At 41.4% G+C, this 27,001-nt stretch overlaps 1 protein-coding gene across 2 annotated transcripts in view; it reads right to left on the bottom strand.

Moving 5' to 3' along the window:
• Window positions 1-1,083: 1,083 nt before the first annotated feature.
• HEPHL1 (hephaestin like 1) overlaps window positions 1,084-27,001 on the bottom strand; it is a 68,419-nt gene continuing 42,501 nt past the window's right edge. For both annotated transcript variants that reach the window (XM_060303925.2, XM_060303926.1), the window contains 9 exons: window positions 25,558-25,771; window positions 20,329-20,468; window positions 17,374-17,514; window positions 13,701-13,807; window positions 10,231-10,453; window positions 8,775-8,914; window positions 3,688-3,850; window positions 3,152-3,223; window positions 1,084-3,056 (listed from right to left, as the gene is read on the bottom strand). In XM_060303925.2, the coding sequence (XP_060159908.1) occupies window positions 2,854-3,056; window positions 3,152-3,223; window positions 3,688-3,850; window positions 8,775-8,914; window positions 10,231-10,453; window positions 13,701-13,807; window positions 17,374-17,514; window positions 20,329-20,468; window positions 25,558-25,771 (1,403 nt within the window). In that variant the 3' untranslated portion in view covers window positions 1,084-2,853. The remainder of the gene's footprint in view (window positions 3,057-3,151; window positions 3,224-3,687; window positions 3,851-8,774; window positions 8,915-10,230; window positions 10,454-13,700; window positions 13,808-17,373; window positions 17,515-20,328; window positions 20,469-25,557; window positions 25,772-27,001) is intronic.

Here is a 27,001-nt window from a genome sequence, read left to right as displayed (position 1 = left end):
ATCTTATAAGAACATTTGTGATTACATTTAGGGCCAATCTAGGTAATCCAGTATAAACTTCCCATCTCAAGATTTTTAACTTAGTCATAGCTACAAAGTCTTTTTGCTATATAAGATAACATTCACAGGTTCAGGGACATGGAATCTATGGAGATATTATTCAGCACACCCCAGAGGGCAAAAGGGAGTAAAGGGCCCAGTTCAAGCCCTGGGTCATGCTAACATGTAAGTCAGAGGGAGAAGAAGGACCTAGCAAGAGACTGAGAGGGAGTAGCCACTGAGGAAGAAGCAAGGCTGGCAGGTCATGTTGTAGAGCCAAGGAACTACAGGGGATCTAAAAGCAAGGAGCTGCCAATGGTTACTGAGATGTCAAGTAAAATAAAGATGGGGAAGAAGCCACAGGAAACGGAATCATTTCCATTATGATTATTATGGTTCTTATGGTTTTGAGAACAGCAGATTGGGACGCAAAGTCGGGGTGGGGCAGGGCCCTCTGGATGGGAAGCCATTGGAATGGGTGGAGGGATGCATAGGGTGAGGTGATATAGACAATGTGTGGGCAGTACTTTCAGTTCTGCTATCAAGGGCCCAGAGAAACTGGGTTGGAGGAGGTTATGGAGTTAAAGGCAGTGGCTCTTTGTTTGTTTTCTATTTTTAATGAAGGGTATTTTTGATGACTTCATGCAGGAGGGAAAACTGAAAAGTGAGGGAATGAAGTTCTTGGGAAAGCAAGAAGGGATGAGGTCCAGAGTTAAGGGAGAGATTGGCCCTGCTAGGAGCAGGGACACTTCTTCTGTTGTAACAGGAGGAAAAGACGTGTATAAATGTGGTTGATTAGAATGAAGAAATGTGGTACATTTGAGGAAACAATGTCTGGGGAGAGTGTGTTATCTGTAGAGATATATTGTTACTTTGTTTCATTTCTTCTAACGAGTATAACTAGGATAGTTGGTAAATATCTAAAAGATAATTCTCCTTTAACTAAACGTCTGCTCCAGGTAAAATAAATTACCTATCACTGTACCTGGGGTAGGGGGTTGGAAAAAAAACATGCAAATAGCCATCTTTATGATATGTGAAACTTTATTAAAAAGAGAAACGGTATAATCAAACTACTTTGTGGTTTCATTTTCATTAAAAAAATAACCTAAGAGAAAAGGAAAAAACTTATAACTAAATAATTTGTTGTCTAGGTGAGTTATAAGTCTGTCATTTGTCATGATTATTATTATGAAATTATACAGCCTACACATGTCTGAAAACTGTAGAGCACGTACTACAAAATCTCATTACCAGTGGTTAGCAGGCTGGAATTCAAAATCCTTGGGTACCATGTTTGATATGACATTCAAGCAGATTATGAACAGAACTATTAGCATTCGCATCCTGTTTTATGTAAGACTATAGTCTATATCAAAATACCTGTTTCCCCTCACCAAGATGAAGATGAGAAGGTATGAAAAGTCCCTCCACCAGAGTATTTTTTAGGTCCTACTTGTTCACCTGGACAGCCAAATGATCCACTGTTAAGGCAGATGGACTAGTATCACTCATCTGGCAGCAGCGTGGGCTAAAGGCAATTTCTCAGTCTAGTAATAAATGTTGCTTTTATCAATCTTACACCTAAAGCTTAGGCATGCATATAGAGAGTATGGATTGCCTCGTAATGGGTTGAGTTTAGTTGTTCAATATTTTATTTTGTATTTGAGACTTGAAAACTGTAATACATATCTCAGAGCTGACTTGTTGGTTTGAAAAATTGCCACCAGGACAATTTTGCCTTTTCTTTTCTCTCCTCTTCCCATCAGAGGCTATGTTTTTAAGAGGCATGGACTCAAGGATTTTGTGAGATCCCTTCTCCTCCCAGCCAGTCAGCTGCATCGACTAATTCTTCCTGGTGTTTTTTTACATGATGAGACTGTCTTTATTCCATAAAAGATGGAGACTGGGGAAGATCCTCCTAACTGAATGAAAAATCAGACTCAAGATTCAAGGTCAGACTTGCCTCCTGCAAAGTCCTCCCTCCCCTTAGAAGCTCCCACTAAACTCTCAGGGAGTGTCTTGACTCACAGTGGGAGAACTAGCCTGCTATTTCAGATCCCAGCCCTCCACATTCTGAAATACAAATACAAATTCTCCAGCCGATTTTTGAAAATACAAGCATTGCCACAGAAACATCTTGTAAAAATGTGTAACATGAAGTGAGTCGTAAACATTTAAGTATCTCTACAGGTTTGCATAAAAATGGCAGAATTTTAAAAAATGCATATAACTCTGCCTTTTGTAGCAAACAGTGCACAAGCTATTTATATGAAAGAGGAAAAGGCCAGGGGAGCTGGCTAAAGCCTCCAAAAATTTCATTTGGTCAAATTCTATCAGCAGATACTGATTTAGACATTTTCATGAACTCCTCAGAAAGTTATTTTTCCTGGAACCACTAAGGGAAGCATGTTTCATAACAACGTTGAAAAATCAGCACCATTCAAGTTAGATGTCTGACGCAGTGTAACTCTTTCCCGAAATTGTCCATCTAGAGAATTTGACGGTTTGTTAAGGAAGCACTATCTAATCCAAGAATTATGAAAGAAAGAAAACAAAGACATCTTTCAGAGGGTCTTCCCACTTCAGCGAATTCATTCAGAGAACAGACTGGGTCAGTTTTCTCAGTCATGCCCACCCTTCCTTTTCTCTGTTTTATCCTGAAGATTATCCACAGCCCCTTTAAAATAAATAAATAAAAGCAAATTGCTTTGAATGTGTTCCAGAGGATCAGAGACTGATCCAGGAACAGTGTCAGACTTCCTTGGTGAACGAGACCCTGGTCCATTTTCCCTACTGAGAAAGACGAGCAGGTCACAGAGCATCCGTGGGGAGCGCACAGGACTGGACTTCCTGATATGCCACCCGCTTCCTTGCAGAGCACAGTGTGAGGGAGAGAATCACCGTGACAACCAGAAGGAGGAGTCCGATGATGAAAAGGATGACCAAGGCTGCTTTGGCTCCTCTGGGACCCAGATTCTTGCCGAAGAAGTAGAGCTGCTCCTTGCCAGGTTCTTCTGCGCAAAAGAAAAGTAAGGTGTCAGGCCTCTGCCTTTCCCTGGGGAGTGAATACTGACCATTCACGTGCAGGATTGGGGGAGGGTATCAATACCATTAGAGGGCGCTGTGGCCGGGTGGGACGCTCCTCCAGAAGGAGGCTTGGTGGAGTAAGGAATCCTGTTGTCTGGACAAAGAAGACAATTGGATGGTTTACAAACAATAGGAGTAGATTCTTTTCATGACATGAGTTGTTTCAGGAGTTATGTCATTTCACCAACAAAGACTTTATCCCACCAGTATCTGTAAGTCTTTGTTGGATACTCACTGTGCTACTTCATGCCAGTACACATGCTGTTCATACCCCATCCACATTGCAAGCTTCTGCTCACCTGTTAAGATTCATCTATGGAACCTTGGCTCATGTGTCCAAACTGTTAATCATTGCCTCCTGCTGCTGTCACTGAACCCTGCACTCTGCACTCTATCTTGGCATATGTCATATTCTATTATGGTTAAATGTCTGTCTCTCTTACTTGACTCTGAGCTCCTTGGGGAGCTCATGCCTCCTATGTTCTCATGCCTCCTATTTTCAGGGTCTACAGGAAGCCTGGTGCTATCTAAGTCAGCATCACCGACAGATAACAGTACCGATGTTTCGAAGGACTGTGTAGGTTGTCTCCATGCCAGCATGGATGTGGTCAGATACATGACAATGTAATAACCATGTCCCTGGGTGATCCACAAACAGTTCAATGGTTTGGAATGTCCCGGGAAAGAGGTCATATACATCTTCTCGGTAAGATTTATCTATCTGTGGAAAGAAGGGAATAATAAGGATAAGAGCAGAAGTCAATAAAATCAAGAAGAGGAACATAATAAAGATAAATCAAAGAAACCAAAAGCTCGTTCTTTGAACAGATCAATAAAATTGTTAAACCCTGTGGAAGCCAGCTTGTGATGGCCCCCAAGGATCCCTGCCTCCTGAAACTCATAACCTTTGTAGTCACCTCCTACATTGTCTGAGGGTTGGTCCTTGTAAGCAATAGCATATGGCAGAAGGCAGGGCATTCTACTTCCAAGAGTCTTAGACCCTCTCTCTCACTCTCTCCCCTTGGATCATTCACTCTGGGGAAAGCCAGCTCCCATGTCATACCCACATGGTGAGGAACTGAAGCCTCTGGTCAATAGTCCTATGAGTGAGCTTGGAAGTGGTTCATCCAGCCTCAGTCCAACCTGATGACTGTAGTTCCAGCTGACATCTTGACTGTAGCCTGATGAGAGGTGCTGATTCAGAACCAACTAACTAAACTATTTCCAGCCTAACCCAGAGAAATTGTGAGATAATAAGAGTGTGTTGTTTTAGGTCACTATGTTTTGGGGTGATGTGCTATGCAGCAATAGATAACTAATACAAACCTCTAGACAAACTGACCAAGGAAAACTTTAAAAAACACAAATTACAAATATCAGAGATGAAAGAGGAGATATCGCTAAGACTTTATAGACATTAAAAAGGATAATAAAGGAATGTTATGAACAACTGTTTTGTCCATGAATTCTACAACTTAGATGGTATGGACAAGTTGCTTAAGATGAAAACTACCAAAGTTCACTCAAGAAGAAATAGATGACCTGAATAGATTATCTATTCAGATTAGATCTATTCAGGTTATCTGTTAAAGAAACTGAAATTATATCTATTAAAGAAACTGAAATTGTATTAAGACCTTCCAACAGATTAAACTCCAGGTCCAGATTGCTTCATTGGCAAATTCTACCAAACATTTAGAGAAAAAAATAATACCATTTCTAAAAAACTCTTCCAGAAAACAGAAGAGGACAGAACACTACCAACTCATTTTATGAGGCCAGCATTAGCCCAATTCTAAAACCAGACATATAATTTACAAGAGAAGAAAGCCATAACCGATATTCTTTATGAACATATATGCAAAAATCCTTAACAAAACACTAGCAAACTAAATCCAGCAATATATAAAAAAGGATAGTGCATCATGACAAAGTAAGGTTTAGCGGGGAATGAAAAGCTGGTTCAACATTTGAAAATCAGTCAATGTAATTCACCAATAGACTAAAGAAAATAAAATATGATCATCGCAATAGATGCAGAAAAAAATAGGATTTAACATCTGTTCATGATTAAAACCCTCAGCAAACCGAGAATAGAAGGAAACTTCTTCAACCTGGTAATGGGGTCTACAAAAACCTACAGCTCACTTTATATTCAATGGTGAGTGACTGAATGCTTTCCCCCTAAGATTAAGAATAAGGCAGGGATCTCTACTTTTGCCACTAATATTCAACATTTTACTGGAGATCCTGGCTAGTGCAAGAACACCAAAAAGGAGCGGGGGCGGGGTGCATACAGATTGAAAATAAAGAAATAAAACCATCTCTATTCACAGACAACATGATTTGCCATGTAGGAACCCCCGCCCCCCAAAAATAACCGTCTACAAAAAGAAAATCTACAAAAGCTACTAGAATTTGTCAGCAAAGTTGCAGGATACAAGGTCAATTATACAAAAATCAGTTGTATTTCTATATACTGGCATGATAATTAGAAATTGAAATAAAAAGAATACCATTTACACTATCACCAAAACCCATGATATTGGTAATAATCTAAAAAAATATATGCAAGATCTGTGTGATGACAACTACAAAACATTGATGAAAAAAATCAAAGAAGTTCTACCGATTCAATGCAATCTCAATCAAAATCCCAGCACAATTTTAAAAGCTGATTCTAAAATTTATATGGCAAAGATCTAGAACAGCCCAAACAATCACCATCTGATTTCAAGACTTTTTATTACACTAAAGCAATCAAGACAGTGTGGCATTTAAGAAAGGACAGGCATATAAATCAATGTAATAGAACAGAGAGCCCAGAAATAACCCACATGTATATGATCGATATGATTTTGACACAGAGGGAGAAAGGATAGTCTTTTTGCTGAAAGGTGATGGAAGAATTGGACGTCTAGGGACTTCCCTGGTGGTCCAGTGGTTAAGACTCCATGCTTCCAATGCAGGGGGCATGGGTTTGATCCCTGCTTGGGGAACTAAGATCCCACATGCCGTGGTGCAGCCAAAAAAAAAAAAAGGAAGAAAGAAAGAAAAGAAAACTTGGATGTCTCTATGCAAAAAATAAACCTTGAACCACATATAAAAATTAAGATGGGGCTTCCCTGGTGGCGCAGTGGTTGAGAGTCCGCCTGCCGATGCAGGGGACACGGGTTCATGCCCCGGTCCGGGAAGATCCCACATGCCGCGGAGCCGCTGGGCCCGTGAGCCATGGCCGCTGAGCCTGTGCATCCGGAGCCTGCGCTCCGCAACGGGAGAGGCCACAACAGTGAGAGGCCCGCGTACCGCAAAAAAAAAAAAAAAAAAAAATTAAGATGGACCAGAGACCTAAATATAAAACCTAAAACCATAAAACTTCTAGAAGAAAATCTTTGTGACCTTGAGTTAAACAAAGATTTCTTAGACATGACACCAAAAGCATGATCCATGAAAGAAAAAAAATGATAATTTGGACTATATCAAAATTAAGGATTTCTGCTCTTTGATAGATAATGTTAAGGGAATGAAAAGATAAGCCACAGACTAGGAGCAAATATTTACAGATCATATAGATAGAAAGGATTTGTATCCAGAATATATACAGCCCTCAAACTCACCAATAAGGAAACAAACAATCCAATTTAAAGATGGGCATAAAATTTGGACACCTCACCAAAGATTTACAGATGGCAGATGGTAGAAAAGATAATCAGTATCATAGCCATTAGGAAAATTCAAATAAAAAACGAGATACCAGAATATACTTAAATGTTTGGCTAAGAAAAAATAAAGTAAGAATGGAAGATACCAAGTGCTGATGTGGATGTAGTTGTGGTCAGGTGGTACTCTCATATATTTCTGGTAGGCGTGCAAAATGTACTGCCTCTGTGGAAAACAGTTTGGCAGGTTTCATAAAGTTAAGCATCTACTTACCACGTGGCCTAGCAATCCAACCCCTAGATATTTTCTCAAGGAAAATGAAAACTTATGTTCCCACAAAAGCTTGCACACAAAGGTTTATAATGACTTTATTTTTAGTAACCCCAAACTGGAAACAACCCAAATGTCCCTCAGTGGGGGATCGGATAAACAAACTGCAATACATCCATACAATGGAATATTGCTCAAAGATCGAATGGAAAAAATTGCCGTTACAGCAAGGTGGATGCAATTCAAATGCCAATACAAAATGAAACAAGCCAGACTCATAATGCTACAGACTGTATGATTTCATTTGTATGACATTTCAGAAAAGGCAAAACTATAGAGACAAAAAATAGTTCAGTGGTTGCCAGGGGTTAAACATAGGGAAGTAGACGACTCTAGAGGGGACAAAGGGGACATTTTAGGGGGTTGACAGAGGTGTTCCGTATTTTGATTGGTGTTGGTTACACCACTGTATGTGTTTATCACAACAGAACTGTATACTAAGTAGCGTGCATTTTACTCAGTGTAAACTATAGCTTAATTTAAAATATTTATGTATGTATATAAAATAATTTTTATATGTATGTAAAATAATTGTATGATTTTATAAATTTTACTAAATTTTATATATTTTAATATAATTTTAAAAATGCGGATTGAAAAAGCCAAGTTCTGAAAAGCAGCATAGCCATTTAATATGTGAAACTAAAATCATTGTAGGTTTAAGATACTTGGGATCTTAAACTGTGTTGAATGAATATACAGAGGGGAGAGGATAGTAGATGTTTCATTAGTCGCTGTTCATTCCTGTATAATTGGAAAAGGAGCAGCGCAGGTTTTCCCTGCAGATTAGATGTGATTATTCTTTTCTATTCTACTTCCTTGTAGACTGCACAGCTCTTGAGATGACAGAATATTTGGACCTTATCCCTGAGATTCTGATTCATCAGGTCTGGGGTGGGGCCTGGCAATCTGCTTCTTCAATGGCTCCCCACGTGATTCAGCACAGCCAGCATCACCCATACGGTGTAGCTTGATGCTCGAAAGGCAGAAAGCCACACATGGTCCAGCCCAGCCCACTAGGGCAAAAGTCAAGGTAAAATTTTGGGCCCAAGCCAAAGCTTGAAATATCTCCTTTACTAGAGAGGACTATTCTGTTGGCTAATCACACAGAAAAGAAATGGAAAAAGGGAAGGGAAAGAGAAAAGAAAAAAAATAAAAGAGGAAAAGGGACAAAATACTATGGGTACTTTCATATACGATACTCCAGGGTGGTCAGAATTATTCCCATATAACTGATGAGAAAACTCATCTGAAGCTCAGAGGTTTTTTTACTGTTGTGGCCTCTCCCGTTGCGGAGCGCAGGCTCTGGACGCGCGGGCTCAGCGGCCATGGCTCACGGGCCCAGCCGCTCCGCGGCATGTGGGATCTTCCCAGACCGGGGCACGAACCCGTGTCCCCTGCATCGGCAGGCGGACTCTCAACCACTGAGCCACCAGGGAAGCGCTCAGAGGTTTGTTTTTTTTTTTTACAAGCATAATAAAATACATATTAAGAAATATCTACCAGTGGAAGGATACAATCATATTTTTCTGTTCCATTCTCTAATATTCACTAATAGCCCTCACAAGCCTTATTGCCAAATAACTCTCTTTTCACAATGGAAATATATTGAATCTGTTAGTAAGTCTTCCTCAAAACACTTTTCTTACACTTACCTTGAAAAGAAAGCTCTCAGCATGATAATGAATGGTGTGTATGTCCACTTCACTTCCTATTCCTAATAGATACCAGTTTGTCATTGTATTTTCTTTCATGATGAGGCCATGGAGATTCCCAAAAATCTTTCCATTAATAGCTAAGAAGGTAAAAAGAGAACAGCCTTTGATTAGTGATGATTACTTAATCTGGTTTTAGAACTGATTCAAGAAGATCTTTAGGTCACCCATATTTTCGTCTGCCTGGTAAACATGTAATAATCTCACTCACACTTGCCAATGTCCCCACCATCTAAGACCCTAAATTCAGAGTACTAAGAAATCCCTATAAAAGATAGCCAGAAAAGAGAAATAGTAGTTTGTTTTTAAAAGCTATCTCTTGGGTAGCAGTACATGTTGGTTGGAACATGCCAAATAGGCATATTCCCTTTATGGGGTGGATTACCGCCTCATGTGTGAGGTCGCCAGATTTATACCGTTCTACAGTTGAGTGGACAAAAGCCAGAGAATTAAGTTTATATAAATCAAAACTGAAGCAATTAAAAGGTATTTCACTTTCTGAGAACTAGTTTGGGTCAAGTTCCTAAACCTGGCTGAATCTCCAAAAAAAGGAAAACTTCACATGGGCTGAACCCATGATCTGACAATTACTAAAGCAAGCTCAAGTTGGGCTGACATGGCGGGGACGTTCACTCCTCCGCTTTCTACTAACTTTTTATTCTTTGCATCATGACACAACCAAATGAGTTACATTCATTAAAAAGCGAGAGCCTACTAAGAAACCTTTGGGAGAGGGAGGCAAAATTGTAGGGGAAAGAGTAGCTGAATCAGAGATCAGGCTACTATATTCTAATCAATGTTAGCAATTAACTAGCTTTGTTATCTTGGGCAAGACCTATGTTTTTGCACACTTTTGGCCAAAGGTAGATCTCGGTGAGAGAGGATAGGTATGTCAATTAGAACACATTACTTACACTTAAAAAAAAGAAGTACCTTAAATTTCAAAGAATTAAATAACATAGACACATTAAAACAGAAATTTGGTGATGGTGTTTCATGTTCCAGAGACAGTTAAACCAGCCCCTCAAATTTGATCAACTAGAAGTTATCCTGTATTCTTACAGAAATATACCAAAAAGTGATAATTAATTTCCTAGGATTTACTTTACAGTCTGATAGTTTAGGGATCCCAGCATTCAGAGATACAGCTCCCTAAACAGTTGGTCCAAAACCTCATTGGATCTTGCGGGCAGCCAATCAGTGGCTTGTCTGGTTCCCTCTGAAGGAAGGCTGTAGAGGACTTTCTTCAGTCCAGGTGCCCCTGGGAATAAAGAAGGGCTCAGAGAGGGAGGCTGGGACCTTGCACAGATTTCTGTGAGCTTATCTCGACAAGAGGGAGGCTGGGACCTTCCACAGATTTCTATGAGCTTGTCTCCTTTTTAAACCTGTGATATACCATGCATTTTGTTGCTCTCCTCAAAATCATCAGAGGGTTTAAAATCTCGTGGATCTTTATTAAGATACTTCTTAATATTGTCATCCAGATACCAGGATTCATTCTCATTAAATACCAAAAACAAGAGAACAAATTCAGAGTCAACGTCGCTTCTTCTTCCCTTTTCATTCAACACTCCTTCCCTGCATGTAATCAGAGGACCCATCAAACCACTATAGGTATCCTGAAAGAAAAATAAACTGAATTAGAAGAGCCTTTGAATAATTTAATAACACTGATTATTTGCTTGTAAGAAAGTCATTGTAAAACTACTAAAAGACTATTGACCAAGGAATAAGTACTAAGAAATCCTGAAGAATAGGGTGATCTTTGTGAAAATTTAGGACTATTTCTAAAAATTTGCTAACAGTGAGCGCTTTTTTTTTTTTTTTTTGCGGTACGCGGGCCTCTCGCTGTTGTGGCCTCTCCCGTTGCGGAGCACAGGCTCCGGACGCGCAGGCTCAGCGGCCATGGCTCACGGGCACAGCTGCTCCGCGGCATGTGGGATCTTCCCGGGTCGGGGCACGAACTCGTGTCCTCTGCATCGGCAGGCAGACTCTCAACCACTGCGCCACCAGGGAAGCCCAAGAGTGAGCTTTTTGAGGGCTGAGGCTGTGTCCTTCACTCATAGCTGAGTCTCCGGAGCAGAGCCCAATGTCTACTACATAGAAGGTGTTAAATAAATATTTGTTGAATAAACAAATGCTTATTTTTATTTTCCTGTGTGCTTTTCAAGTGAGACTGTATTTTTTTATAGAAGTGTAGTTCATTTACAATGTTGTGTTAGGTTCAGGTGTACAGCACAGTGATTCAGTTATGCATATATACATATATATAAAAATATATAATATTCTTTTTCAGATTTTTTTCCATTATAGGTTATTACAAGATGTTGACTATAGTTCTCTGTGCTATACATTAGGTGCTTGTTTATCTATTTTTTATGTAGTGTGTATCTGTTAATCCCAAACTCCTAATTTATCCCCCACCCCCGCTTTCCCCTTCGGTAACCATAAGTTTGTTTGCTATGTCTGTGAGTCTATTTCCGTTTTGTAAATATGTTCATTTGTATCATTTTTTTTAGATTCCACATACAAGTGATACCGTATGATATTTGTCTTTGTCTGTCTGGCTTACTTCACTTAGTATGATCATCTCTAGTTCCACCCATGTTGCTGCAAATGATGTTATTTCATTCCTTTTAATTACTGAGTAATATTCCATTGTGTGTGTGTGTGTGTGTGTGTGTGTGTGTGTGTGTGTACACCACATCTTCTTTATCCATTCATCTGTTGATAGACATTTAGGTTGCTTCCATGCCTTGGCTATTGTAAATAGTGCTACTATGAACATTGGGGTGCATGTATCTTTTTGAATTAGAGTTTTCATCTTTTCTGGATATATACCCAATAGTGGGATTGCTGGGTCATATGGTAACTGTATTTTTAGTTTTTTAAGGAACCTCCATACTGTTCTCCATAGTGGCTGCACCAATTCACATTCCCACCAACAGTGAAGGAGGGTTCCCTTTTCTCCACACCCTCTCCAGCATTTATTATTTGTAGACTTTTTGATGATGGCCATTTTGACTGGTGTGAGGTGAAACCCAAGTGAGACTGTATTTATAGGTATATACAGATGCTTATATTCCACATCGTATGGGTAAAAGTTAGCTGGATGATTTAGGAATTGATATGAGCCCATGGATGACTTCCATGTCAACTTACTCAGCCCTGAGATTTCTTTTGATGGAAAACTCCCACATTTTCAACTGCATATTAGCTATTCTACCTGGATGTACCTCTTGCAATAATTCAATCTGCTAAGCATTTCTAAAGTGAATTTTAGTATTTCCCTCAAACCGTTTCCTTCTCCTGAATTCTCTATTTCTGCTAATAGCACTATGATATTCCTTGTCATTTAGTTCAGGAAACTTGATTTCAGTGTTTACTTCCTCCATCTTCCTCACTCCATCCCATCTCATTTGCTATCAAATCTTACATTTCTTTTCCCTTCACAATGCCTCTCCATTCTGTAACTCCCTTTCCATTCTATCTGCCATCCTTCTAGTGTAGGATATTAATACCTCACCCTGGACTAGAAATTGGCTCCTCTCTGGTCTCTGCTCTCCGCACCTCCAGCGCATCCTGTTGACAACCATCAGATTAATGTCATCACTCCCATATCTAGAGGTCTTCAGTGACTTTCCAGTGATGGTCCTACTGAATAAAAGACTAATCCTCGACAGGACCTGAAGCCCCTCATGTGCTCTCCCAGTGGACTTTTCTAGCTTATGCTCCCTTGCTGCTTTCCTTTTCTACCCTAGATGATAGCCGCATGGGACTGTCAACGTTTCCCAAACACACTTTCTACTTCCCTATTTTCAGCTTGACTCATGATGTTTTCTCTTCCTAGACTCTCTTCCCAATGCCTCCTCTATAGCCCTGCACTCCTATAAAACTCACCAGATTCAGAGTTGTAGTATCATTATGGGTGTGTACACGTATTATTTTCCCCGAAGATGATAAGTTCCTTCAAGACAAGAATATTTGCAGCCCTCATAGTACTTGGTGGGGTCATTTGCGCATCACAAGGGCTCAATAAATATTTGCTGGGATGCACAAAGGAACCAACACATAAATGTGGGTTTCCCATAATTCTAATATGTAAGTTTTTTTTTCAAGGGTCTGGTATGTTTCTCCTGAACTCTTGTGCTCTCCAATACAACTCAAGGACATTAATGCAGCCATCTAATATTTAAAATGAAGGCTAAGATAATCCCTCACTTTTTAGAATAATGGGCAATGTTTACATTTTATATCAGATATGACCTTAATTTGGACTTCAATTTATGAAGTATAATTCTAGACTAGTTGTTTTATATACACATACCTGATTCAAGTTCAATATTGAATCTTTGCCTTTAATTTCTAAGTAAAGTTAGCCTATTTATCATTCAAATATTTTGTAGTTTCAGTTACCAAGTTTACTTGGAGTGTGTTTTCTTTCCTGAGCCCTTTTTCACACATCAAAAACCATGGTATAAATTAAATTAAAAATATATATTTATTTATGATTATCTATTTTACATATCCACTCTTGCTTCAAACTACCTTGTAAGTTCTAAATTTGGTAATTGAAACATCGAGATTTTATTTTTTTCCCCGTATACTTTAGATCAAGTGTCGGCAAACTTTGTTTTTGTAAAGCACCAGATAGCAAGTATTTTTTACTGTGTGACCCATACCATTTCCATCACAACTACTCAACTTCATCATCAATAATGCAAACAAACAGGCATGGCCATAGTTTGAGACCCCTGCTCTAAACCAATACATCTCTTCACATATACCCACCATAGTTGTGATAACTTGAAGAGTCAGCTTAAAGCCACATCACTTTGAGCAATTTGGTGGCTCTCTCCACCTTACCTTCACAAAGTTTACTGTTGAATAGTAAACCCATGGAATACAATTTGGGTCAGAGGGCCCTGGACCGGACCTTTTAGGGACATTCCATCTGTAAGTTTTTATTTCTCCTGAAACAAATGAGAAGAAATAGAAAAAATTTTTGTTCATGTTACCTCTGTTCCAGACAATTTATCTGAAGAAATACAAAGAGATTCTTCGTATATTTTGGTTAAAGTTTATTGCTGAGTAGAATTGCCCATTCATTAGAAATGTTCCCATTAAATTCACATCTTGATTTTATGCAGGTTCAAAATGATAGATTTTCATTTCAGACTATAGCCTTCCATCTTAGTTTGCCTTTTCTATTATCAGCTGATGTTTATTCAGGAAATGAAGACTTATTTTACACCTCAATGTTTCTTTCCTCAAATTTTGTACCTTTTTCCTAAGAGTTATGCTTGAGCATGCTTGAGTTACTATGGGCCTCAGCCTTGGCTTCTTGTGGAATCAGCAGGGAGCTTTGTAAACTCTCACTGCTCAGGCCTTATCCCAAACCAATGAAATTAGAGTATCTGGGATCTGGTACTAGGGTACCAGTATATTCCTTAAGCTTCTCAGGTGATTCTAATGTGCAGGCAGGTGAGATCTAGTTGGAACCAGAGAGAACCAGAGAGGCCTAGTTTCAAATCCCAACCCTAATGACTTGTTTTCACTCAACCTTGACAAGCTACTTAATCTCACTGACTTTTAGTTTCCTTATTTGTAAAGTGGATTAGTTATGCCAGTTTTCAAATTGTTGTGAGGATTAAATGAAATAAAATACCTAGAATAGTGCCTCACATTGAAGGAAGTCAATAATTGCTAATTTGTATGTATACTAATAAAAAATACATGCACTCCCTCTTGTGAGGCCCCATATCTGTGCATCCCCTGGGGCTGACCCAGAGCCTTGCAAAGGAGTCATAAACATATTCATGAATTATCAAGATAATCACATTGTAAAAGGCTCATTTAAATTGTTATCTCCTTTTGAACTGTGTCCCTTCCCCACCCTATCAGGACAAGCAACCTACAGCTGAATGTGAGCCACAAAGCAAAACAAAAGTAATGCTTACATGAAACTTTGCTCCAGGTTTGCTCATGCACCAGTTGGTTAGCGATATAATTTTAGGTCTAGTTTCCATGATTTTCATTATAGCCCCTATGTCTTGGTAATCACAAGATAAACAACTGATATTTAGCTTTCTAAATGCAAGTGACTCCAGGGATGGTGTTAAAGTTGAAACAATCCATCGTCTACCCCAGCTGGGAGCCCACCTCTCAACAAAAAGAGGATGCTAAGTAAATGTTTGTTGAGTGATTTAATAAAAAGGAGAAGAAGAAGAAGAAGAGGAAGGAGGAGAAGAAGGAGGAGAGGAAGAGGAAGGAGGAGAAGAAGAAAGAGAAGAAGGAGGAGGAGGAGGAAAGGAGAAGGGGAAAGGGAGGAGGAGGAGAAAGTGGGGAAAGAGGAGGGAGGGGGAGGGGAGGGGGAGGGGAGGGGGAGGGGAGGGGGAGGGGAGGGGGAGGGGAGGGGGAGGGGAGGGGAGGGGGAGGGGAGGGGAGGGGGAGGGGAGGGGAGGGGGAGGGGGGAGGGGGAGGAGAAAACTGATAGGGGCTTACTTTTCTTAAAATGCTAGTTTGCTCTCTTCATCGCATGCATGCCCTGATTAAACTTTCTTCTCCAAGTTGCCTGGACTTCCTGCACAAGGTTAGTTTATTGCTCCTACATCTAATCTCTGGGTTCTTCCAAATCTTTCTGCCTTATTAGAGACCCTTGTGGGGACTGAATCCCTCTGAGTTCCAGTAAAAAAATAGTAATAATTTCTCCTTTGCCATGCTCTAAACATTTTTCTCCCTACTCTCATAACCCTCACATCTAGGACTCTTGGAAGGCCAGTCAGCATAGAGAAGTTGTGTCCCTTGCCACTCCTCACCACCAGGGCACAACAGCCTGGGAGGGGTCACACCAACTTGCCCACAGCCCTACCAGAGCTCCCCACTCCCCATGGCTAATAGGCACCTTTCTTCCTCCCTCTAGAGTTGCTTTCAACCATCAAAAATAAATATATTTAATAGCTTTTTTGATCCATTTTAAACCATTTTCCTCTTCATCAAAGCAAGACACATCCATTAGAGAAAACCTAGAAGGTATAAAAAATGTGAGGAAGTAGAAAAGATGATCACTCTGCTGTTTAAAATACCACCACAAAGATAAAACCATTATTAACATTTTGGCTTATTTCCCTTCTGGTCTTTCTTCTATGCTTGTATTTTGCTTAACAAGTCTTTCCCATGTTATTAAAACTTTCTTAAATGTCATTTAATGATTGTACAATGGTCCATTCTAAGAATATTCCAAAATTGACTATTTCTCTGTAGATAGACATTTAGATGTTCATGAGAAGTTTCTTGAAGCAGCTTCTGATACTGGGAGTAGGGAGTGGCAGAAGTTGGAATAGTAGCCAATAATGATTTTCCTTCCCACAACCCAACCTTGAATAGATACCTTGCTAACCTTTTCTCGTGATGCGTTAGATTGTTTTCTTTTCTTTATACCTATTTAAATTTTTTAAAATTTATATGACCTTTATTGCAATTATATAGGATTATTATAATGCTATTATGTATTCATCAGAGGTAAAATGGAATATAACTCCCCTGTAATTATACCTATGGTTGCTATCAATTTCATAACTGAAGGTCACAGGGGCTCTTGACATTTATCACAAGCACACTTTAACTGTGTAAATATTATGGAAGCTCCTTAAATTGTGAGCTCTTCTCTCCCTTCAATGCATCTTTTAAAAGCCAGCTGGAGTTCTATCTCCTTTATAAAGCCTTCCCTAATTGTTCCTAATTAGACAATCAGTCTTCACGGGTTTTCCTTCTCTGAAATTTTATCAACACTCTCAGATATATTCTTGAAATTCTTCACCACTTAGAATTTCATCTTGCATAATCTGCACTCTTGCTGAAATGATTCATCTTTTTTTCTTTCAAACTCATTTTAAGCATCTTGAGAGAAATGTGTGGTTAAGAGCTCAGGTCCTGAAGTCAAACAAGCTGAGTTCCGCTATTACTAACGTCTGACGTGGTTAAGTTCCTTACTCCTCTTTGCTTCAGTCACCTGTTAAATGGGCATAACTACCACACTTCATCAATTACAGGATGCACATTTTTCAGAGTTTAGCACATCTGATGTCAGGATGCATCTTTCAATCAGTGGCATGTTAAAGTTTAATTGGCAGCATGTTTTTTCTTTTCTTTCTTTAGTAACAGATAAAGTAATCATGGCCATTACAATTGATGGTATCAGGTTAAATGAAATATGTTAGTGTCTACCTCCCCGGGTTATTTTAAGGATAAATGAGTTTAAAAATTTTTGTTTTAAATGTAAAAGCTGGCACAATGTTAACACTGAATATGTGTTAGCTGTTACGTCTTAATACCCTTTAAGGTTCCTAATGGAGCTGTAGGAGCTCCATAAGCACTTGGCCATTGGGTGAATGGTGATTTCATATTGGGGTAATGGTTGGAACACCATTAATTGACATTACAATGAGCTCTCCAAAACCCTTCAGAGTTCAGAAAAGATCAGAGAAGAGTTGAGTCTGCAGTATTCATCGGGATGGAGCAGATCTGTGGGGTAAGTTACCTGGCTTTGTGACAGGCACTGGGAGTCCCTTCCCACTCTCCATGTCCTCCACTCCGTGGGCTGAGATGGAGTAGGGCCGACTGGCCTTGTTCATAAATATGATCAGGATGGAGTCGCCCACCTCAGCATGAATCATTGGGCCTGAAGGCAAAACACAGACCTGTGTGCATTGTCGTTGCTCTTTTCAACATTGGTGTAATTTACATGTAGGTAGTATTTGACAAAATAAACGAAGGTTAGCACCGTTATTAGTGTATTTCCTCTAGAGGGAGATATTGATAGCATTAAATATCACGTCATGTTTGGCGATTGCACCAGCCTGGGTTCAAATCCTGCCTCCTTTACTTACTTATTGGAGAGGCCTTGAGTAAGTTAAGTGACCTGAGTCAACTTCCTTATCTGTAACATGAGTTTAATAACACCTTTCTCAGAGGGTTACAGTAAGGATTGAAGCACAGTAAATACTCAATAAATGCTTAAACTTTTATATTGCTGAGACATACTCTCCAGGAAAAGCTATAGCCACAGGACATGGTGACTTTTTTTGTTTGTTTGTTTGTTTTTATTTCAGAAACAAGTGCCCGTTTTGTTATCATTAAGGGATTGGAAAACAAATGACTATGAAAATATAATGTCAATTTAAAAATTTTAAATTAAAATATATGTATATTTTATATATATAATTCCATGCATACTAATGATGTAGGATATGGTGACTTTCAGTTGTAATCCCTCTGTGTGTAACCTTTGGTAAGCCTAAAACTACTCATTATCTGGTTAATGGATATAATAGTGAGGATGCAATGAAATGATGTGTATAAAAGGGATTGCTAAGATAACAAAATTAAAACATATGTATTGATGTATGACCAATACAGTGATTTCACTAATGCATGTCCAAATGTCCAATGCTGTTTCTCAGTATTTGGATACCTGCATGAGACATGTGCTTTTCAGCACCTCATGTGTACACATTTCTGTTACAAGCAACCAGCCTGAGTGCCAGTGGAAATAGGCCCACACATCTCTGAAGAGGCCTGCACCCACGTTACTGTGGGATGACCCTCACCTATGACAGGTGCCTCTTGGTGCCCAGAATGTGCCACAAACCTAGTTTGCTCAGCCACACTGACAAAGTATCATACACAAAGGGGTCTGCACAAGGCATTGCCTGAGAGAGGTGGAAACAGACTTCCATCTTGGAAGCACATCAGACCCAATCTCAGTGGTTCTCAATATGTATTTGCATTCTACATTCATAGGGAGATATACCACGGTTGAGAGTCAGACCACACCCATCCATTCTTCACTGGTTCAAACCATGGTTTTAATTGCTCTTCTGAGAAATGTAGTTGGCTGTCCGTATGAGTGGATGCAGAGTCCATGAATACGGAGGGCCGACAGCACTAAGCCATTTAATATAAGAGACTTGAGCATCTGGGTACCCATGGAGGTCCTGGAACAAATCCCCTGTGGATACCAAGGGATAACCTTACTGATGAAAGGCCTAAATAAATCTAAAATTTGTTGGACTATTATTGTCTTCAGAAGAAATATTTAGTATGAATCAGAAAGTGTCTGAAAAGCACTCTTTTAATGATAAATCTAGAAAAGAAAAATCTAGGCATGTTTTTAAGCAGCAGTTTGGGGTAGAGTTACAGATGGGGCATGTGCATACATATGTTAAGATCACTATTTATGTATACACGACCACGTAAATTGCACATGCCTTGCTGGATTGGTGAGAGGGAGCAGATGCTTTCTGATTTACCGCCTGGTGGGTCACAGGGAACAGTAATGACCAGAGGCGGGCCTGTCCTGTGCCCTTTGCAGCTTCAGGAATGCAGACCTCTCCCTGAGCTGCAGAAAATGAATAGATGGGCCTCCCGCTCCACTGGCTGAAGTGCTGCTGGGCTTGCCTCTGATGAAGTCGCTGGTTTGTGTCATTTTACTGAGCAAACCAAACCGGGGCTCTTGGGGGGTGGGGGTGCAGCCCAGCCGCCTCCGCAAGATCAGCACCCTTTCTTCAGAGATCTGTCCACACACAGGGCTCAAAAGAAGGAACGTTCCCGTGGGAGATTACTCATTTGGTATGACAAACAAGCTTGGGAGCTGATGTTAATAGATGGTGAAGATGGACGGGCTGTCTCATAATTTATGAATCTAGTAACCTCGTGGTGCCTTATTTTAATAATAAAACACATTACAGCCTTACTATTTATATAAGTTGCCTTGTACTTTTAAAAATGGAGACGGATTTCTAAAAGTCCTCTAGATTAGCCCTCTGCTTTAAGATGGCATCTTCGTAATGGAGTCAGGTTTGGTGATGCTCAGGTGAAGAAAAGTGGGGAAGGTTAGCAGGAAGAGCTTATCTGATCTCCAGGTCAGGTAGCCCACACAGGCAGAGTCGGTTCTGAGAAGGCCAGGAGTTAGGGCCCCTGGAACTGAATCTAGGCCGTTCACCCAAGCACCGCTCTTAAGTAAGGGGTTCTTCTTTTGTCAGAATGATTTTCATGGTGTGTTGGTAAGGCGCTGTGCATGGATGATTGAGAACTTTGGTGAAGTTATGCAAACACTCTGCCTGCTGTTCTGAGGCATCAGCTTGTTTCAGATGAAAATTTCCTGGCTCAGCAGAGGGGTGGCAAAGGAACTTCAGGGCAACAGGTACTGGTTAGACTGCCCTGATGATATGAATTCCTGTTTGCGCATCATCTGGTAGTCTTCTTACGGCTACTGTTTGTATGAGCCGAGCATGCAGCACACTCCCTGATAACGGGAGAGCAGGAAGTTGTCCTACTTGGATGAATGCAGTCAGGCTGCTCTGTTCCTTCCATCCCTTCTTGGGCAGAAGTCTAACCAGACGTGTGTGTGTGTGTGTGTGTGTGTGTGTGTGTGTGTGTGTGTGTGTGTGTGTGTGTGTGTGCTGGCAGTGCACGGCTGCGATCTGTGCCATACCCAGGAGTGCCAAGTGTTCCTCTTGTGGCGGTTGGGCTTTGATCTCCACAAATTCTCCATTGGTGTATTCCCTGTAAACCACTTTCTTGTACTGAGAGCCAATCCAGTTTTCAGTGTGGTTCATAAATATATCTCCATGTCTGCAAATCAGAAGCAACAGGAATTAAAGTTGTTAGAGGGTAAGAAAATCCTTGAGTGCTTCTGCATGATTCGGGGGTGCACTGGAGCAGTGCTTCCCAAATTTGGCAGCAATCAGGATCTCTGTGGGGAGCTGGTTTTTTGTACCAGGCTCTCGGGGAGTGGGACCAGGATTCTGCATTTGAAAGCATCTCTGGGTGCTCAGATGTAGGCAGTCCGGCACTGGACTATGGTCCACTCTTGGGAACCATTGCTCTAAAGCCCTACTGGCACTCAATCCCTGACCAGCTTTAGTTAGAGACTCATAAGAGCCCTTTGAGGTTGCACTTCTCTTCTTGGAACTAACTAACCTCACCCACATGCTCACCCATGCACATACACACACATTCTACCACCCTGCATTCCTCCAGATTTTATATGTCTCATTCTGTACCTTGTTATGCTTTTCCATTTTAAAGAGCTCAAGAAAGTCTGTGGGTTGTGTATTGTGCATATACATACAAATAGATACATATATTTTGGCCATGTTGCACGGCTTGCAGGATCTTAGTTCCCTGATCAGGGATTGAACCTGGACCCCAACTGTGAGAGTGCAGAGTCCTAATCACTGGACCATCAGGGAATTCCCTAAATAGAGATACAATTGATTCTTGTTATTCACAGTAGTTACATTCTAGAGAGTCACCCCAAACACTGAATGAACAAATACTGAACCATTTTTCCTAGGGGAAACACCGGGTTAGGTTCCTTCGAACCTCGGGTCACAATATTTTCATCAACAGATCAATATATAACCTTGTTTGATGTGTGTTTCTGTTTAAAGACATCTTATGCAATAGATATTGCTGATCCATAAATACTGAACTCATGGCCAATAGTACTATGACTCATGCCTGAATGAAGCTTATCTAGCACCTGTATTTACTCTGTAAGGGCACATTACAGCCTTCCCGTGCTAAGGGACCCTAGACAGCACTTCAGTCCCAAGCTGGGGGAGCCATTTTAAACAGCTAAATCACCAACAGAAAGCACAAAGAAGAAAAAAAAAAAAGTGGCACTAAATAGATGACCAAGAGGACACTTGTTTCTGTAGGAGAGCTGAAACAAGAAGGCAGAAGGATGCATTGTTGGTTTGACCTCTGCTGGGAATGTGAACATCAAGGGACATACATTTTTTACTGCTTTATTCATATCTGCAAGTGACCACAAAAGCACCACAAGCATTGACTTGGGGGTTACAGATAAATTTCAGCGAGTAGGCAAATTCACACACATGGAATCTGCAAATAATGAGGATCAACTATATATTTTATCTAGCACCAAGCTAGATCATCACAGAAGATAGAAACAAATCTATTGACTTTATCTCTAAATACAGTGTGTCTCATATCCTTCCATTTCCCTACTATTAAACTGCCGACACTCTAAGCCACCTACCTAATCTAATCACTTACCTGTATTAACTGGAATCGTTCCTAACCATGTTCTCTGCCTCCAGTGCTCCTTTCCTCTCTCTAGTCTCTACTCCAGGGGTCCCCAACCCCTGGGCCACAGACCGGTACGGTACTGGTCCGCGACCTGTTAGGAACCGGGCCACAGAGCAGGAGGTGAGCGGCAGGCGAGCAAGCGAAGCTTCATCTGCCGCTCCCCATCGCTTGCGTTACTGCCTGAACTATCCACCCGCCTTCCCCCTTCCGTGGAAAAATTATCTTCCACGAAACCGGTCCTTAGTGCCGAAAAGGTTGGGGACCGCTGCTCCACGTTGCAGGCAGAGTGATCCTAAGCCACAAATTTGAACATGTTGGTCGGTCCTTGTGGAAAAGCTTTTTAAGGCTTCCCACTGGCAGACTCCTCAATTTAGCTCTCATACCCTTTCCCTATCTGCCTCTGCCAACCTCCCAAACCTGGTTTCCTATCATTGCCCCCCACATGCCCTATGCTCATGCCATTCTAAACATTCACTCTCTTGAGCTCCACGTGCCCTCCACTCCTCCAGGCACCCACTTGCTGCCTTCCTGTGCTGAGAGCACACTTCCACCTCTTCAACTGACCCTCTCTTCTTGTCCCAGCTCAAAGACTACTTCTTCCCAGAAGCTTTCCCTGATCACCTACCCTCTCCCCCGCTTTCCCCCAAGATGGGGCTTCCCTCCCCACAGTGACTGCATGACTCAGTGTGCTTGTTCTAGTGTCTGCCCCATGGACCATGAATTCTGTATGAAAAGGACCTTGTGTGCCCTTCTCAGCACTTTGCACAATGCCTAGCACACAGTAGGTAGTTAACAAATGCATGTATATCTTCTACCCACCACTGTGTGCTTTCCAAGAGAAGAGAATTTTTCTCCTACTTTTATTTTTCCAGGAGTCCTAGTAACGTGTGGTGGCGACAAGCACAGACTCTCGAGCCACCTCTGCTGTTTTCCAGCTTCCCTTCTCTGCAGAATGACGTGATGATAATTCATCTACCTCCCAGGACTGGTGTGAGGATCATGTAAGTTAAGACCCGTAAAGCTGTGTCTGTGTCAGACACCTATTAAGAAACACATAAGCGCTTGCTCTATCATCTCACTAGGATGTCACATGATTATCCTGGGCCAGAGCTGATGGAATGGGTCAAGTGTGTGGCGAGGGTCATATCAGATAGGGTTTGTAAAAGGCCTAGTAAAATGCCTCGCTCATGGGGGGTGCTCAATAGATGGCGAGTCTTTTATATATATATCTTTATTGGACTATAATTGCTTTACAATGGTGTGTTAGTTTCTGTTGTACAACAAAGTGAATCAGCTATATGTATACATATATCCCCATATCCCCTCCCTCTTGCATCTCCCTCCCACCCTCCCTGTCCCACCCCTCTAGGTGGTCACAAAGCACCGAGCTGATCTCCCTGTGCTATGCGGCTGCTTCCCACCAGCTATCTATTTTACGTTTGGTAGTGTATATATGTCCATGCTACTCTCTCACTTCGTCCCAACTTCCCCTTCCCCCCCGTGTCCTTAAGTCCGTTTTCTACGTCCACGTCTTTATTCCTGCCCTGTCACTGGGTTCATCGGTACTGTTAGTGTAGATTCCATATATGTGCATTAGCACACGGTATTTGTTTCTCTCTTTCTGACTTATTTCACTCTGTATGACAGACTCTAGGTAGATGGCGAGTCTTGTCTGGAATCCCAGGTTAGTTAAATTACATGCATATCAGTCCACAAGGTCAGGAGTGCTAGGTATAACTTTATTTCTCTATAGCAACCTACTCTCTATTTTCAAATTCCTTCTCATTGCACAGACCCTGGCATTGTGCCAATGGTCCCATTTGTTGCCTTTCTGGGAAAGACTTCCAGGTTCCAAGTTGACGCAGAGGGTCTGTGCTGACCAGGACAATAAATGTCTCAGGGAAAACACATACTGAGGGGTAGTCTGAAAACTAGAGGTGTCCTACGATATGGCCTTGGGTCAAACGGCAGAGGCATAGCAACTGGGGTGCAGAGGGGCATTCGTTCCTGGGCTCTGGTCTACAGGGGTGCTACAGATTGCCACTGGGATGACTTGGCATTTCATTTCTGTCCTGCACTTTTATCTACAGATCTGTTGTATTTTTAATAGGTGAAAATGCTCTCATCTCACTTTGTTTTTATTTATTTATGGGCACAATCCACAGTGGCAGGGGCAGGGTGCAGACACACTCAGCACCCTCTGTCTCTCCATGCAGCTTGGGAGACAATCTCAGAAGACCAAAGCTAGCTCTTCCCTGCCAGCCCAGAGGGATGGGGCTGAGAACAGAAAGTACACTGAGTTTCAAGAAAATAAATTTCTTACACACTCATGGGCTAAGATTGTACACATGACAAAATTATTATATGATGATTTCTTCAGTGATGGCAGCCTGTTAATGAAATAATCATTTTATAAAAAGCAAAATTAATATTCATTTCATTTTCTACTGCAGTATCAGTCTTTAACTTGTATTGGCGGCACTGGTTTAGCAGGAGGGGTGTCTGGTTCAGCAAACTGGGTTGGTGAATCATTGAATGAATTTTAAACCGTCCTGTCCTTGAGGCAAATCTTTTAAAAATGGAGAGTCATTGTGTTTCTTCATTTGTCCATAAGGTGGCACCATTACATTCTTTGCATTAGCCTGAACCCTCAAAACAGGCCAAGTAAGAAGAGAAACAAAACAGCCCCGTGCTGTGGTTCTTAATCTAGAATCTGCTTTTCGAATTATTTGGGGAGCTTTTAAAAATACCAATGCCGGGCTTCCCTGGTGGCGCAGTGGTTGAGAGTCCGCCTGCCGATGCAGGGGACACAGGTTCGTGCCCCGGTCCGGGAAGATCCCACATGCTGCGGAGCGGCTGGGCCCGTGAGCCATGGCCGCTGAGCCTGCGCGTCCGGAGCCTGTGCTCCGCAATGGGAGAGGCCACAACAGTGAGAGGCCTGCGTACCGGAAAAAAAAAAAAAAACCAAAACCAATGCCTGGGTGTTACCCCAGCATCTCATTGCCTCCGCTCATTCATTGGTGCTTAGCATTGGCCGACAGTCCTGCCCAGGAGGGTCAATCTGGCGGACTTTCTGGGTACCAGGTCATCCAAAGAGAACTGCTTTTCCTGTCCCAACTCGGGGATCTCTGCCAATGCCTCCTACGTGCTCCTTGGTTGTCCCCCACGGTCAGCGCTCGGCCAACGGCCCCCGCGGTCCTCAATCTACAGCTGCCCATTCTCACCCCAGATCTACGCACCATCTCTGCCTCCCTCTGCATCCTTTTGTCCTCCCAGGATTACTGTGAGATGGGCCTCTTTGCCCAAACCCTTTCAGTCCAGACGCTCACTCAAAGCCACATTCGCTGGTTCGACAGCCACCCTTGAAACTAGCCAGCGGATGTGGACGGAGCCCGCCGCGGGAGCGCCCTTAAAATGACTTCAGACCCTTTCCCGGGACGCAGAGGGCAGTTTCCCTAAGCTTTCGTGCCCCTGAATAAAATCTCTTGTCTGCCAGAACTGGGCAGACAAAAACAGGGCATTTTTAGTTTCCACATTTGACAAACGTCCACGGAGCATGTGAGACCCCACCCGAGAGACTCCGCGGCGGCTTCGCCTGTGGTACCTTTCCCATCCTCCGTCCGAGTGCTGCTTTTCGAACTCCCAGTTTTTGTTAGGGGCGTAATCCCATTCTACCTCTTCAGCGGCGATGTAAAAGGTTCTTATCATCCCGTACGGCTGTTCAGAAGGGTCCTTGTTGCCGCAGCTGCTGACCTCATATATTTGATTCATGCCTCTCTGGAAGTGGTACAGGGTGGAGCAAAACACCCTGAAGATGCCTGGAAGAGAAATAGCTTGGCGTTGTGTGCGATGCTCGAGAGTTTGATTTTGGTTTGTTAGCAAAACTATATAATTTATTTCAAAATGACCGATAAGGTGGATTTTTAAAATATCATCTTTATATAGTATTTAAAAATCAGACACCAAGGGGAACAAATTACTCTGAATATATTTACTTATGGGGAAAAAATACCATCTGAAATTCATTTGTCATGGACAAATAAAACTTGCAAAGTTGTTGCCAACAGGTGATTTCTCTGGGTCTTCCCTATTGTACACACCTATTAGAAGATGGTCACTCCTAGAAAATCACTGATAGGTGATGATTATCTTCGCCCCACCCAGTTTAAAAGGAACTCATTATCCGTAAGATGAATATTCTAGACAAAATTCAAATTAGGTCACGTTTCTGAAGTCATGACTTTTGCCCTAAAGGTGTTCATAAGCTGCAAAGTACAATACACAAGTAAGGTATTATTATTAAAGCCAAATGTATTTCTTCATTAAGCCCTTGAGCAGAGGATGGTCTTGTTTCCAATGGTAAGTCTACATGATGCCAGATGAAAAGAAAAACCAACACTCATGTCTGACTGAGAACAATATAATTTTTAAGCTGAATTTTCTAGATGCCTTGGCATCAGGTACACATATCTTAACTGAATTCACCATAAAATCATATAAAACCAAATTATTGGCAAGTATCAACTTTCAGTGAAATTATTGGATCAATAAATCTTCCCTTCCTCTAGTAGACTGTTCTCAGAGGTGAGTGAGAGTGCAGGTCTCGTTAACTACCTACAAAGCACAGAGATAGCTTCTATCATGCTACACATGTCTAAATACTGACAAGTTACCCCTTCAGGATGAGCCCAAACCACTGGTTCATGGGGTACCCTAGCACCCCGTGGTGACCGTCATGAGGAAGGGTCTCTATAAAACCAGAGAGAAGATACCTCGGAAGACAGACATGGCGAGAGCTTCCTCTGCCTATGTGGGTCTCCAGGCAGCTCATTATTGATGTGTTCATCATTCCTTCAACAGATGAGGAATTATCTTCTCTAAGAGGAGCTTAAGGCCTTGATTGTGGTGATGTTTTCACAGATGCATACTTCTCTCCAAACTCATCAATTTACATATATTAAATATACAGCTTTTTGTGTATCAGTCATACATCAAAAAGGTGGTTTAAAAAAAAAAGATTCAAAGAGAAAACGTTTGACTTGCAACTG

This window comes from Globicephala melas, chromosome 8, assembly GCF_963455315.2.
Source record: "Globicephala melas chromosome 8, mGloMel1.2, whole genome shotgun sequence".
Classification (NCBI taxonomy): domain Eukaryota; kingdom Metazoa; phylum Chordata; class Mammalia; order Artiodactyla; family Delphinidae; genus Globicephala; species Globicephala melas.
This window is presented reverse-complemented; position numbering and strand designations above follow the sequence as displayed.